Source organism: Limulus polyphemus, unplaced genomic scaffold, assembly GCF_000517525.1.
Source record: "Limulus polyphemus unplaced genomic scaffold, Limulus_polyphemus-2.1.2 Scaffold1, whole genome shotgun sequence".
Classification (NCBI taxonomy): Eukaryota; Metazoa; Arthropoda; class Merostomata; order Xiphosura; family Limulidae; genus Limulus; species Limulus polyphemus.
The window spans coordinates 3,652,197-3,668,515 of record NW_013665611.1 but is presented as its reverse complement, the minus strand read 5'-3'; the positions used below and the strand labels follow the sequence as shown (position 1 = coordinate 3,668,515).

The 16,319-nt window shown below is 30.9% G+C and overlaps 1 protein-coding gene across 2 annotated transcripts in view; it reads left to right on the top strand.

The window, feature by feature from the left end:
• LOC106463269 (vesicle transport through interaction with t-SNAREs homolog 1A-like) overlaps positions 1–10,609 on the top strand; it is a 25,844-nt gene extending 15,235 nt beyond the window's left edge. For both annotated transcript variants that reach the window (XM_013923319.2, XM_022390831.1), the window contains exons 5-8: positions 227–308; positions 588–658; positions 4,187–4,248; positions 8,910–10,609. In XM_013923319.2, the coding sequence (XP_013778773.1) occupies positions 227–308; positions 588–658; positions 4,187–4,248; positions 8,910–9,006 (312 nt within the window). In that variant the 3' untranslated portion in view covers positions 9,007–10,609. The remainder of the gene's footprint in view (positions 1–226; positions 309–587; positions 659–4,186; positions 4,249–8,909) is intronic.
• The last annotated feature ends 5,710 nt before the right edge of the window (positions 10,610–16,319 follow it).

The following is a 16,319-nucleotide window of genomic DNA, read 5'->3' as shown; positions in this document are numbered from 1 at the left end:
ATTATTGTTAATTTGTCACATAACTATTGGTTTATGAAGGATGATTGTTGTTGGCTTATATCAAAGATTGTTAGTGTGAGTGATAATTGTTTAAGAAGAATTGGAATATAAACAGATTACAACCTTTCATTTTGTGTTAAAAAGAAAATAAATGAAATTACTTATAATTAAATACTACATACAAGAAAGTGGATTTCAGTAAATAAAACTTTATCTTTCACAAAAGCAACGATTATTAGACAACACAGAGAGATTGGAGAGATCATCTCGAAAATTACAAGCAGGGTACGGACTTGCTTTAGAAACAGGTCAGCCAAATATTTACATTTATTAATTTGTTTGTATGAAATAAACTAAATTTTGTACAGTATAAATTCTCTTACAAATGATATATATGTGACTGTCTTTGTTCTAGAGACTAATTTATTATTTCAGATTTTGTTTATTTAAGTATAGATGCACATTTAAGATTTCAATTACATTAATTTAATTTTCTAATTATATTTTATATTTTTATTTTTTCTACATGTTTTTAAAGTGTCAAAAAAGCAACAGCAGTTTATTTTATTTTAAACTTAACTTTTCAGAACAAATTGGTGCTGATGTTCTCAATAGCTTGTATACTCAGCGGGAAACGATAAAGAAATCTAGAGACAGGGTAAGGGCCACATGCATATTATGTATTTTTGTGTATAAATTTTGCAATGTTCAAAAAAAGCAAACTTCAAGATTTTAATCCTACTTCATGTATCTTATTCTTAACTAAATCATGCATGAAAGTGACATTTGTAATTCTGTGATATTAGTTTATTTACAGCCATTATTAGAATAATGCAAACTTTAGGAGTGAACCCTATCTCTACAGGTCTTCCTATGATCACGGGTCAAAAGCCATGTCATCGTGTTTTTAGACTGTCATTCAAAATTTTACTGAGCTACTATTTAGGAATGTATGTCAATATGTTTGCTATCAAATTGTAGATTATAATTCAACTTTTAGTATTATACATTTGTTAATTTCTTAAGTTAAAAGTAAATATTTAAAAAAATCCTAAATATCGATTTTTGTGTGTCACATGGTATGTTGGATGCAGTATTGGTTCAAATTAGATATTTGTGATGTCCAAAAACAAAGTCTATAGTTTCTTATGAATTAGAAACTCAAATTACCAACATTGACAATCTAGAATATAAGATAAGAACCTCGTTTTCTATTTTCTGAGATATTAATATATTTAGTGAATCAACTAAGGTGGCCCTGCCCACCTCTTTCATTTTTGAAAATACTTTCTTGCATACACCTATATTGCCCAATGATGTGTGTATAACCAATCAAAATCTCAGAATGTCCCTTAGTGGTTTTCTTAGCCTCTGCAAAGTATTTATGTGGGAAACTCATTCTTTTCATGGTAGATTCCAAGCAGTAAGGTAAGATATTAGTGAACTCGAAAAATAATTTTTTAGACCCAAATACAGTTTCGTTACTAAGCTTGATAAATTGTAGTGGAATTCTGTAGTATTGATATAGTAATTTGTGTTATTTCAAATGTATATATAAAACCTGAAAAATATTATTTTGTTTTACATCCTCCACGTGTGAATTTTTATAAGGCTTAGCAAATTACAGCAAGTAGGAAGCGATCACAAAGTTCATAACTAGAAGAGATAATTGTTTTCTGTAATACTTTATTTATTGTTCTATGTTTTAAGAAAAATAACTGAAATTTATTAACTTATTTGTAAATTGTAATAATGTATATACATATATAATGTATTATAACTGAAATGTTACTGTATTTTACAAAATACTTGTCCACTAGAACACAGCCAAGAGAGATCACTTTGTAAAGGCCAGTTCTATACTTTGGTTACGGTAACATGAGTGCACATGTGCCACATCTTTTAACTTCGTTTGATAATATTCTTTGTAAAGGCCAGTTCTATACTCTGGTTACGGTAACATGAGTGCACATGTGCCAAATCTTTTAACTTCGTTTGATAATTATCTGGAGGTTATTAGAAGGTTTTAGATATTTTACATGTAAAACTTGACAATATTCTGATGCATAAAAGTATTTTTAATCTTAAACTCAAAATTACTTTGTATGGTGGATAGTCAACATTCAAAAGTAAAAAATGCATGAGCAAATAATTAATTGAAAAAACGTTAAAACTTAATTACAAAATCTAATACTTTGTATACGAATGCCTTGTAATGTTTATTGATAATTACAAAATTTATTGAAGATACAAGTACATTTAAAAAATTACAGTATAAGTGTTTATGGTTACCTTGGGGAATATAGGCTGGGTGGAATCCACCCACCTGAAGTAGAGGGGTTAAATTACTGGTGGGTAGTAGAGTTACCATGGCTTAATATAGCCAACTTTTCTCAGGGGTTTTCTCTCCAGAAGGCAGGGGGAAGTTAATCCTCTAAACTCAATCCTTCTCTGTCCTCCTAGCTTTGTTGTAAATTTGTAGGTTTTATTTCTGGATAACATTTGGTGTTGAAAAGGCTGGGTACCATTTTAGATAAACTTATAAAAAGAATCCTCCCCCACCCCTCACAGAAAAATTCTAAAGGGAAACCTGTGTTTTCTCAAGCCTTTTTCTGTACAAAATGAACAACTGAATATGAATAACAAAAAGAAATCAAAAGTGCATATAATGAGAAATTGAAACAGTAAAAAAGAGAATGTAAATTAAGTTTTAAAAAGCAGAACACCAAGAGAAGTTTTATTTAGCTATTAAAATGTTTAAAATAGCCTGTTTTTAAAATCACGTGTAGCTATTTGCACATAAATTAATTTTATGTACAAAAAAACATGAAAATTAGTATTAATCTTTAATCTCTACTACAGTATATAATATTAACAAGATATAAATCAGCATACTTTCCCAAAATTTTTCCTTGTTTAGTGGTCTTTAAGAAAAAGAAAAAATGCACTATTTTATCAGGGGCTCTAGCCCTCTCTCCACAGGCATCTTTTTCTGTGCATGTCACAAGGTTTTTTTAGTGTTATATTCAAAATTTAATTAAACTGCTTGATTTTCATGGTATACCAATAAGTATATCAATAAAATGTAGCTAATAATCCATATTTTAATAGTATATAAATTTTAAGTTCTTAATGTTATAAAGCAATATTGCAACAAAATCCTGCATTTCCCCTAGTGTGAGAATTGTGACATTTACCCTCTAGGCATACGTAATTTATTTATCACTCTTCCAAGAACTATGAAATTTAATGTAAATTACTTATTATAATGTCATCATTGTTAAAGCAAAGCAGAAATTTCATAGCCTTCAATCTAATTTGGTTAAAGAGCCATCAAATAGAAAATCAGACCCCTCTTGCCACACCCACCTATCACGTCCTCTCTTTCATAAATTGCAATTAGTTCTCTATGATATACAATACTAAATTATTTATAACTAATAGAAAGCCAAGATTTTCATCTATCAAATGACCTATTATATTATGTTGTTTTTCTGTACAGAGAATCATCAATTTCACTTTCAGTACAAACTTTATTCCAACAGGAAACACATTGACTAGCTTAGATGAGTTTGTAATGGTACTTGTTGCATTGTTAGAAAGCCAAAAAAATTGTGATAGTTCTGGGACATTGTTTGCTTTTTTCATGTTATTTTACTGTTTTCTTTGGTGCATTATTTAATTAAAATTAAAATTGAAATCCAGGCTTGCTTTCTTTGTTCAGTTCTACTTGGCTGTCATCGTGATTAGCTATTCACTGATTCAGTGCAGGTGGTCATTCACTTGTCTGTGCAGGTACACCCACTGTTTTTTATGTTGTATGTAAATAAAGATTTTCACTGTCTTTTAAATATGTCCAATATATTTATATCTCACACAATTTAAAATGCAGTCAAGTTATCAACTACAGAATACTCCCATTATTTCTTGATCAAATCTGCTCTTATTTGTGGGTCTGTCTGTCTGGTATTTGTTAGAAAATCTGTTTTACCTGAAAATACCATATACTTTTCTTTTATCTGCATTGGTTGTTCATAGTATTAGTGTTTATAGGAAAACATTATGTCTGTAGAAGGTCAGTTCATATTGCTGTCTCTCTTGAAATCTACAGTTTTATAGTTTATGCTGTTGTTTGTCAAATGCATTAAAGTAACGTGAACTTAATGTTTTTCATATAAAATTACAGCTTCGAGAAACAGATGATGATCTGGGTAAGAGTTCCAGAATTCTAAGTGGAATGATTAGAAGGTAGGGTTTGCTCATTTTCAAATTAATAAATGTACAGATATAAAAGAACATGATTTTTATGATTGAAATTGTTTCATTTTATGGTGAAGCTTTCCTTTTTTGATCTTAATGAATGTATGAATAATACTTGGCAAGCATTTTTCTAAATTGTTTTAAAATTTTATATAAGAATTAGTATTAACAAGCAACAGCTTTGGTATAGAGAACAAATCAACAGGAAATCAATCCTGAAAAGCCCCCAATTAGAAGCACAATCATCACTGAAAGTTGGATTATGGAATGTCAAATCAACATTTCAAACTGGAAAACCTAGCCAAATAGAAAAAGAAGTAACTATAGGATAAACATATGGTCCCCACAGCGGTATGTCTGAAGGCTTATAATGCTAAAAACTGTGTTTTGATACCCATGGTGAACACAGCATAGGTAGTCCATCCTGTAGCTTTGTGCTTAACATCAAACAAAATAAGCATCATGGAATCAATGAATGTCAATGGCCAGAAACATGCAGATTTGATTAGATTACAAATGAATGAAAATTCATGTTTTAGTCAGGAACACTAGATGTAGAATAGAAGGAAGGAATTGCCTTGATTGTTGAAAACATGACCAGAAGGTCTGTTATTAGATTAGGAACCAATCAAGAGCTAGCTTCTGAGAGTAAGACTTCAAACTGTTTGTCAAAATGACAGTTATGTGTTGTTATTCACCAACTAATGAATATGAAAGGTTAATTTTATAACAGTTTACGAGATGTTGTCAACAAGGTGCCAAATTATGACTTGCTTATAGTAATTGGTGATATGAATGCCGAAGGTGGGAAACAACAACAAGAGAGTTGAAGATGTTAAGTGAAAATATGGAAGTGAAACATTAAACAATGACATCAGCTTGCAGAAATTTGTCAATTTAACAACTGGTTACCAGTGGTACTCTCTTTGATAAAGAAATACACAAGGCAGTATGGCTTTCCTCACTGGCATTACCTAGAGCCAAATAGATCAGTTTTGTTTGTGAAAAACCTTTAGCTGCAATATACTAAGGCATATAGTAGAGCAAATTTAGGCAATGACCATCATTTATTCATAGCTAAAATATAACTAAAGAAATATCAACCAAAAAATATTAACAAAATGCAAGTTTAAAGGAACCAACAAAAGAAGCTGAATTCTATTTGCATTTATCAGACAAGTTTTCTGTGTGGTCCAAAAACTATGAAGTTTTCAAAGAAGTGTGAAAAACACAGGGATGTTTAGACCAAAACAGCACAATCAGTACTAAAGCAAATATAGACAGGAAGAATGAAACAGCAAGTCTACATGGGAAGATGTTGAGGAAAGAAAAGAAGCAAAGCTAAATTTCTTCAACAACAAATGAATGACAGGAAAAAAAATAGATAGAGCTGACACATACAAAGATAAAATAGAGCTGTGAAATCTAAAGCTAGAAAGGACAAAAGAGGCCTCTTAGAAAGGCAAGCAGTGGAAGTAAAAATAGCAGCACATAAAGGGAACATGAAAACAGTACAAAAAAACAAGAATTTTTTCCAGAGACTTCAAGCAGAAAGGATACCCTATGAAAAACAAAATGATGAAGTAATCACCATACTGTGAAAAAGAAAAGAAGCTGTGGGCTGAACACTTTCAAAGTACACCTAAATTGTTTACTACCCACCCAGCTGTTTGACTGTAATACCATCAAATGTCTGCCTGAGATGGATATTAACCTAGATTATATATAATGCTAGAAGAACTTAAGAAAGCTATATCTAAGCTGGAGATGAGAAAATAAATAGTGAATTAATCAAAACAAGTAGTGAAACAACCTCAGTTTTTAAAACTAATCAGTCTTGTATGAAATCAAGAAACAAATCCTACAACCTGGAAGAATGGAATATATAACTCAAAGAAAGGTTACTGCAACAATTGGGATGGATTTACCTTATTATCACTCCCCAGGGAAAGCCTGTTCAATGATCTTAGATAGATCAAAGATGTCATTGGTGAAAGACCATAAGAAAATCGGGTGGTTTTTAGACCAGGGCAGTCCTGTGTTAGCCAAATATTTGCTTTGTGTAACATCAGTAAAAAACAGTGCATTGAGTGGCGATTACTGTTAGTTATGAACTTTGTCAATTTGCAGGATGCATTTGACAGTGTGGATAGGGAGTCATTATGGAAAGTTCTAAAAGTATATGGTGTCCCAGGCAAGATCAAAACAGACTTGTTTAATGTGGATCAAGGCATTCAGTTGGTGTTAACAATAAACAAAGTGAGAACTTTGAAGTCAAAACAGGTGTAAGACAGTATTGTAACGTATCTTTGGTCTTCTTTGGAATTACAGTAGATTTTATTATGCAACAAATCAACAGCATTATAACAGGAGTAGTATGGTAGAATAGTAAAGGCCTGAGTGACCTAAAGTTTGCTGGTGATATATATACCTTCTCAACAACATGATCACCAAACATAAAGGCAAATAGACAAGCTTTCAGATAATTCCAACTGCATTGGACAGTTTATAAGCCAAATAGAAAGCAGAAGTTATGACATTCATTACCAATAAGGACAATACATCTACCTTGAAGGAGAAGCCCTGTGTATAGTTTGAATCTCATTGCCACAAAATTTCACTCAGTACTTTGGAGCCATGTGTGTGTTATGAGAGTGACAGTCAAATCCCACTTTTTGATTACAAGAGCTTGAGTTTTAGGTGGATAATTCTGACTAGCTGTCTTCCATCTAGTTTATGAGTTCAAAATTAGGGATTGCTTGCACAGATAACCCTTGTGTAGCTTTGTACAAATACTCTAATCAAACAAACCATAAATGATGCTTTTCGTAACTCTGTTGATTTATTGAAAATTTGAAAATTTAGTGAATAGTGTAAAACTTAATTTCCATAAAGATCATTTTAACCATTTTTCATAGACTTCTGTCATAAAAGATAACATTACAAATACATGGAAGTTCCTTGATGTAATGGAAAGTGCTTAAGAACAAAGAAGTATTTGAACCAGTGAACTTTACATCACTTTCAGTAGTAGTTTTTTTTCATAGTTCAAAAAGATACACCAGTTGAATAAAACTTAGTGTTAATATTATTTCTGTATGAAATTAGAGTAAATCACAATTAGTTTAGAAACAAGAACATTTGAAATAAGAGGTCTGTTTACTATTTAAATAATTAAATCACACTTTGTAATTTCAAATTAATATTTGAAACATGATAAGACATTACATTAAGAAGGAAACACTTGTGTTAAATTGCTTCTAGTCTAGAACCCTTAAGCTTTTGTTAACATATATCAGAGAAACAAGTTAAATGCTTTCTCCTATAACAAACTGTAGGCATATTTTTATCTGTTTAGTCTGAAATGAAGTGATTAGAAGTGACTAGCGAAGCATGTTTTACATTATGTCCTTGGTGCATCACATATCTCAACCAAGCTATAAGCACATCCTATGTCCAATAATTGGAAAAGGGCAAAATGTCCACTGATCTGTGTAATAGTAGATCCTTACTGTTGCCTAAAGTAATAAAATTTGTTAACACGTTTTGACTAGATTAGCTAATGCTTTCTAATAGAATTTTATTCTGATAAATAATATATTATAAAATTGTATGCTTATTGCCATTTTTTCTTTAAAAATTATATACATATTAATATAAGGTAGGCAACCAACATGTTTCACAATGTCTGAAAGTATAAAAAGATTAAGATACTTTCAGAAACTACCAGAAACAGAATACATTAATGGACCATTGTATTTGGCTATTATCATTTCAAAGCACCATAGCAAATGTATGTCATAGTACTTGAAAGTGGAAATAAAGAATATTTAATGTTATTGCATGTTTTGATTAATTTATTGAAATTCTCAAGTTCTTTTATATCATTAATCTTTATATGTGATATATATATATATATAGATACACATACATACTTGAATGTGTTTGTTCATAAATTTTGTGAAAGATGATAGTTATATCTTTATTAAATATTAGAGGCTGATAATGATAATATTTCTCATAAAAGTGACTACTGTCTCTAAACATTTATATACTATATTTACTTAAGTAAACAACTTAACACTGATATTTAATCACAAAATGAAGTAAACAGACCTGTTGGTGATACATTACACAGTGTTAGTGGAGGACGAGATTTTATTGGATATATTCAATTTTAATCAAAACTTGTTAAACAGAAACACCTTGTTAAATATTTGGTGCACAAAAGCTGGAAAAGAATAACTTGAAAAAAATATACGTGGTGTAGTCTTCATGGGTGTGTCCTTTTGTCTCTATTTATGTAGGCCACCACTACATTGCTAATGTCATTTCAACTTTTTCATGATTCTCTCATAAATCTCAAAAGAAAAGATTGGCTTAGATATTGTTATAAATCAATCATGTTTATTATTAGGTTTCAAAATAAACAAGTGACATCTGCATTGTTTTAATAGCCATTGTTGCGTTGTTGCACTAAATAATATCAACCTATACAAACCACACAGTTCTTCTTATCATTCTTCAACTACTACTTGACTGTCAGATGTTATCCGTGAACATATCTGAATATATTTCAACATAGAACTTAAGTTGACAGGAGTAAAAGTCATGTATTTTAAGAAAGAAATGATTGGTTTACATTCCAGGATAGTGCAGAACAAACTGATCCTATATGTAGTGGCAGCTGTGATTATTTTGGTCATCATTCTGGCTATCTACTTTATTGCAAGGAGGCATAGCTGATAGACACAGAGATTCTATGAAAAGGTGGACAAATAACATGTCAAAAAAGGGCTAAATGTTGTATGTAAAGATATGATCTGATGAGACGGATGTATTTAATTAAAAATAAATATTTATTCCATTTATGTATTGAATTTGCTACTGAAAACTTCAATTTACATCTCATAAGATATAAGATTTGTAGAAGTTTTATATATGAAGTAATTGAATATTTGAAATGCTTGGAATAGCTTAGACTAAATATTTTTTACAATATTGATGGTATGGAAGTTAGTTTTAAATTAAGTTAAAGAAGAAAATCTTAATTATGTAGCTTATTTTGTTTTATTTTTATTATGTATTAATACAAATCAGCTGAAGTTTTAAGTAGTAAGGATAAGATTGTGGCAGATTGAGTATCACTTATTTTCATGGTTAGTAGCCTTTATGATCACCTACACTTAATTATTAATTATTAAATATTATTAATATATGATAATTACTAACTACTTTATATCCTACATTTCAGCTGTTGATCTGTCATTTTCAGTGACATTCTGAAATTGACTGTGTTTTATGGTAATAGCCAGGATTCAATCCTGGGTCTTCTTGATAGAAAGGCTGGTGTGATCACCCTATTAGTGTTTAAATCAACTCACTTTTAAGAGAGATAGCCAGGTTTTGCTAACATCTGTTCTAGGCTGACTGAATGTGTTATCAGTTAGGTGGGTGTAGAAAGCTTCTTTTTTTTTATCTTTCTTTTCCTTGTGTGTTCATATATCATTTTTATTATTTCATTTTATTGTATGGTCTTCATCTCTTGTCTGATGGCTATTGCAGTAGCTAGATTGGTATTACAGAGTCTTCTATGTCTTCAGTGCTCCTGAAGTTTAACTGTGTTGGAATTTTTGTTTCTCCAGTGTGTTGGACTCCATATTTACAAGAGATGTTATAAATGGTGTTTCTGATCTCTTTTGCATCTATGTTTAGTTTAGTATGTACTAACTGCAGTCTTATTATGTTGTGGCTTTTGAATACTTTTCTAACTTTATGTTAATTAATAATCAGACTTAGGTGATCATGTAGGCTATTTAACCATTACAAATGAATTTGTTTTGTTTTTTTTGTTGTATTTTTCAGAACATATAGAGATTTTATTAACTCCTCAAAAAAAAAGTCAACTAATTTTTCTTATGTTACAATTCTGACTCCAGGTAAATAAAAATGCTTTGATTACACCTGCATATGTATTTATCTTTTATGTCAGTTACAAGTCATTTTTTTAGATTAAAATATAAACTAATTCTTTATAAACATGAGACCAAGTAACTAAAACTCAGACATATAATGAAAATAAAGTAGAATTTGAAGGATTTGTAAGAGAATTAAGTGTTTTTTATTTGAATATTTGGAGGAAAATTCTTTGTGTGATTAATCACATCAGTTAATTAATAACAAAACATTTTACATACAAATATTACTGTCTATGTTAAAGAATTTTGTAAATTCCATGCAACTTCAAATATAGACTTCTGTGTACCTGTAGCTGTAAAGGTTTTTATTGAGTTTAATGTACAAAAATAATTCATCCAAACGTTTATGGTGAAAAGCAAGCAAAAAAAAAGAAAAGAAAATGCTGTTGAAATAAACTTCCATAATAAAAATGATAATGTCTAAACAATAGTGTTAGCTAGCATAATACATATGGGTTTTTATTAGGATATTCTTACAATAAAATACCAACCTCAGTTGTTGTTTTTTTTTATATAAAACTGACAGTAAAGCTTTTTGCTTAGTACCAGAACTCATCAGTCTAGCCAGGTTGTAACACCCAATATATGTGCAGCTGTGTTTTTCTTTTACGTTTTTAGTATTATTGTAAGTGCCATGAAAAATAACTTTATTTTTAAACAGTTTTATTCAGTTATGGAAATACTATAATATGAAATATATTAACCTTGAAAACATTTCTGGTTGAATCAAATTGTATTTTTTTTATTTGCTAGATTACAGTCGTGTTAGTAGTGGTTTATTCACATATGTTTTTTTTCTTGTTCAAGAATAATTACTGTTATTTAATTTTTTAATCATTGTAAAACTATACATTTTTAGCACTGTGATGTAAATGCTACCCATGTTACATAGCACTAGCTGGTTATCAATCTATAGGTTATTTGGAATTATCTTATTTCTATAGGTAAAAAGTCATATCAATAGTAAACTTACTTGTATCTAAGTATGTCAGAAAATGTGACAGTAACTCATACCACTCAGGCCAGTCCTTATAGATCAGTCTATTTGGTAGAAAATGGTTAACTTGATGCATACGAAATCAAAAGATACAACAGTCAACCCACAGCTTGTAAAATTGTGTTCTGGGGGTCAGCTAGTAAAGAAAGCTGGATTGATCATAAATATGTTGATACAAATATGTAAATAAAAAACATGATAGATGACTCGTGAGCATAATAAGTTTAATCATATAGATAGTATATCAGGAGATATGAAAGTCAACCTGCAACTCAACCCAGCTTATTACAGATTAGATGGATAAAGAAGTTGGATTGGGAATGAATTTTTCTAAGTACACTTTATTTAAGAAGATACCTGTACTAAGCACATTGCACTATTGAATAGCCAGTAAAGGTCTTAATTTTACTTATAAAAAATTAAGAGAAATGTTTTTTCATTTAATATGTGCCTGGAAGATTATTTATGTCGGATATCTGTTACTACTGAATCTCCTTTCTGTGATGTGTATGTGAACATTTGGATAACTAATGTTATTAAGTAAACAGAAAGCAGCTATGATAGCTGTTACTGTTTAACATCTGTTTGAGGTAGTAGAAAATTTTAAACAGAAGCAATGGTCAATAAAACATGGTTAAAAAGTCTGTGCAACAGTAATTCAAAATCTTTTTTTTTTTCTGAGGTGGGTTGTTCATAAGGAGACAGTACAGTAAGTAATAATAGTATAAAAGACATTATGTTGAGTATGAAATTTCATTTTACTATATCAATACAAAACCATTACTTAGAAAAACAGTAAGATCACAATACATGTGCGTTAACTACTATAACTGGTGAGTTACGCTTTGAATATTCTAGTATTAAAAGTGCAACATGCATCATGAAGTATTTAATTTACCATATTAAATATTTTCATATATATTTCAAATAAATAAGAAATAAACTGTTTCTGTAATATTATAAGAAACTTTAAATGCTAAAATTGATATATATATATTTATGTATGTATGTATGTATGTATGTGTGTGTGTGTGGTATTTCATGCCCATCTTATTGTTCACATTACGGTCCAATGCAATGTTTTCCAAAACTGTTAGACATTGTCAGTACAGTTGTGACAAGTTTTGATAAAGAAGGGCCAACCATATGCTTGTGTGTTAAGCATTGTACTTATTATTCAATTAATACAATTGATAGATTACATAACTTTAAAGCTGGAGTTTTATGTGTCATAAGGAAGTTTGAAAAAAGTTTATTACCTCTAAAAGTCTATCTTGACCATTAAATTCTCAATTGTTACTAATACATGTTTTGTTTTTCTTCATGCAGTTGTTTCAATCATCTCTGTAAGACTATTTTATGATGTGTATCCATTTGTTTTACACTTTCTTGCAAAATAACTTTTAAAGAGAATGGTCAGTCATATGACACTTTGCTACAACAGCATTAAAGACATGGCTCATATGGTCATACTATTTTTCTAGTTTTATTTTACATTAGCTTTAGGGCTTTTGTCCTGTGTTCATTTTCTTTTTTTTGTTGGTATATGCAATATTAAGTTCCCATTAAACTGATGTTATTATCTCTAGTACATACCATTATGCAATACATGATTGTGAAACTATAAACCACTTATAATGTGTAAAAGAAGTCACTGAAATCAGAAATGAGTACATTGCAGACAGTTGGTACTGATAAGCCATGAGGAATATTAGATAACAATCACATCTGGTCCCAATGGGCCAAATGTGATGTAAGATATGTGAAAGGGTTTAATATCATAGCTTTTTTTTTTCATTTACAATGAAGATTCTGATTTATATTTGGGAATGAATGCCCGACAAAATAATTTGGTGGGCTTTATGAAGTAAGCCCCTCCTCCAAAAAAAAAAATCAGCTGTTTAAAGAGCAGTTTACTGGGTTATTAAAAATATAAGATTATCAGAAATTATCAGTCTTCACATTTATAATTACATACAGAGGAAAGCTATTAGTACATAAAATTTTTCTCTGTGATTGAGTGTTATACATATTAGCATGGCACTTCTTCCCTTATTGATTGTACTTTTTATTCAGTCACAACAGTTTTTTTTTTTTGAGGAATCATAATAGTGATTGGATATAGCCTAGTAGATTTTTACATTTCTCTTAATTTAAAAAAGTTTAAAAGTTAATTATTTCAATACCTAAGTTACCTCTCTATAACCAGTATAGACAATTTTTGGCTTTCACGACTCCAGTCAAGATATTTGGATCTTACCGAGAGGGACACTTGGGTGAAAATGTGCTAACTCGAGTTGGTTTAGTATAATTAGTATAATTTTAACCAAGGTTGAAACGGGTTAATCTAGAAAGAAATGTAGGGTATTTGTATTTTTTCTTTGCTAATATTGTGACTATTAACATCACAACAAAACATATTAACCTTAACTTTATTACGAGTAATAACATTTATTTAAATTGGTTAAAATCAGGTTACAGAAGTTCAGTGTTTTTGAAATTGGTGTGGTGCACTTTGCGCTATATTTTTCTTTCCTTTTTTTTAATAACTTTTGCTCTGAATGGACTTTAGTCCAGTGTTTATTATGAGTAAACTTTTTGTGGTTTATTATTGTGAAAAGATTTCAAGTGTTAGTTTATTTGTACACTAATTCTATCTATTACCTCCATTGTGGCCCGGCATGGCCAGGTGGATAAGGAGCTCGACTCACAATCTGAGGGTCGCGGGTTCGAATCCCCGTCCCACCAAACATGCTCGCCCTTTAAGCCGTGGGGGCGTTATAATGTGACGGTCAATCCCACTATTCGTTGGTAAAAAAGTAGTCCAAGAGTTGGCGGTGGGTGGTGATGACTAGCTGCCTTCTCTCTAGTCTTACACTGCTAAATTAGGGAGGGCTAGCGCAGATAGCCCTCGTGTAGCTTTGCGCGAAATTCAAAAACAAAACAAACAATTACCTCCATCAAGAATACTACGTCACGACAGTAACAAACGCGTATTAAATACATTTTTCAACTTTCCATCCAAGTTTTCAGTTAACATCTAAAGTTACACCGAAAGCTAGAATTTTAATAAATAGCTGTAATATTGAAATCAACTATATCCTCATGAATTTCTATAAGGATTTTCTTAAACTCCCCCGTATACTCTTAAGTAATGGCAAAGTTATCATTCAAAAAGGATCTTCATGCCTTAAGCATTTACCTTAATATCGTCTTTAATGGTTACTACTACTTTTGAATAACAGTATTCTTATCATTCAGTCATTCATGAGGTATTCATGCCTTAAGCATTTAACTTAATATTGTCTTTAATGGTTACTACTTGTTAAAACAAATGATCATGCTGTTCGAACGTAATTTTTTGGATACATTATCATATTTTTTTTATATATATACTATGCATTCCAAGACCTTTCGGAATTTTTGGTGACGAACTCCATATTGTACTTACAATTTTGTGTTACGTCTTTCTCTACCCTACCTCCTCCCAGGTTGTACACGCCATTGTTAAAATCTTTAAATTATCTTACTTTCTGTTTAACTTGTTGCGTTTTTAACTGTTAATCGAAGTCGCATCTGCAGAGTGTGTGTGTGTGTTGGCAATTGACTCTCAGACTTGATAATAACTAAAGAAAACATTTGATGGTTTATTAAAGAATATTTACACTTCCTTCAATAGAATATTCTAAACCAAATACAACAATTCATCAGCGTTTTGTTTCTTCTAAATGAATAACTGTATTTATCTGTCCTTGCTAACAAAATCACGACTTGTATTATTTTTATTCAATTTAAGTACGTTCGCTTACATTAACGATAACCCATTATTATGTAAACTTAAATGAAATTTGACCTCTTCAGGAATCATTCATACACAATTAATTCATTTTTCAATCTACAGACCAGTTTTTATAGTTTATTTTACTCGAGAATTGTCTCTTGTAGCATTATAGTAGCCAGGGCCAGTATGCTACAGAGGTCATATTTAAGTTTCAAGCTATAACTTCCAGTTGTACATTCATAAGTATATGTGTATTTGATTGAGTAAATGAAGCCAGAAAACAACTGGGGACATGACATCGTTTACGTTAGAGCTAGTTACGGCCCTGAAATCTTTGTTACTTAGTAAAATGTTTATATAATTTCCTATTAAGCCTACAGCGATATGAGAAGTCAAAAACAGCTTATATAACTCTATGGTTCAACACAAGTTCTAACAACTGTATTTCGAGTGAACGCCAGTTGTTAGCTTCAGATGTCAAACATAACATATTCTATCCTTGAGTATAGCCATTTATCCATCCCTCTCCCCAATCGGATTGGCAATTTTCACTCAATTTCTAACAATGCCCACAACAGAATTTCTAAAAGAAAGAAAGAAATATTTCTCTTAAAGCTGTTCTCACTTATCTATCGCCTGTTAGTGCTACTCACCTTTTTTTCTTAAAGAAATGGGAACATGAAAAAATATATAGGCCAATCAGTTATACATTTCACAAGAATGTTATCGATTTATTGCAAGGCTATTATAAATTAACCCCAGTTTCAACGATATCGTGCCTCACGGTTTGTTTGTTTTGGAATTTCGCGCAAAGCTACGCGAGGGCTATCTGCGCTATCCGTCCCTACTCTTTTACCAACGAATAGTGGGATTTACCGTCACATTATAACGCCCCCACGGCTGAAAGGGCGAGCATGTTTGGTGTGACGGGGATTCGAACCCGCGACCCTCAGAGAGTGCGAGTCGAGCGCTCTAACCACGTATGTTATCAAGTTAAAAAACGTGTTAGAATTTGAGTAGTTGAAATTAATGTCTACAATTTGAATTTTTTTGGGGGGAGTAACACATATATTCTAAGTATAATTACATTTAAGATAATTAACAGCGAATTGTCTGGAGTACTTCCTATTATTATTTTTATTTTCTCAACTTGGTATCGAACTTAATATTGTTGCGTCAGCGAGTCACATGACTAGTGTGACACCACGTTTCTAGAACTATCCCCTACCTTGGCGAATGCTCTAGTATTTACTAGATATAGGGTAGTCTGGTATATAAAAGAGGGTGACAACGTGACGGGAAT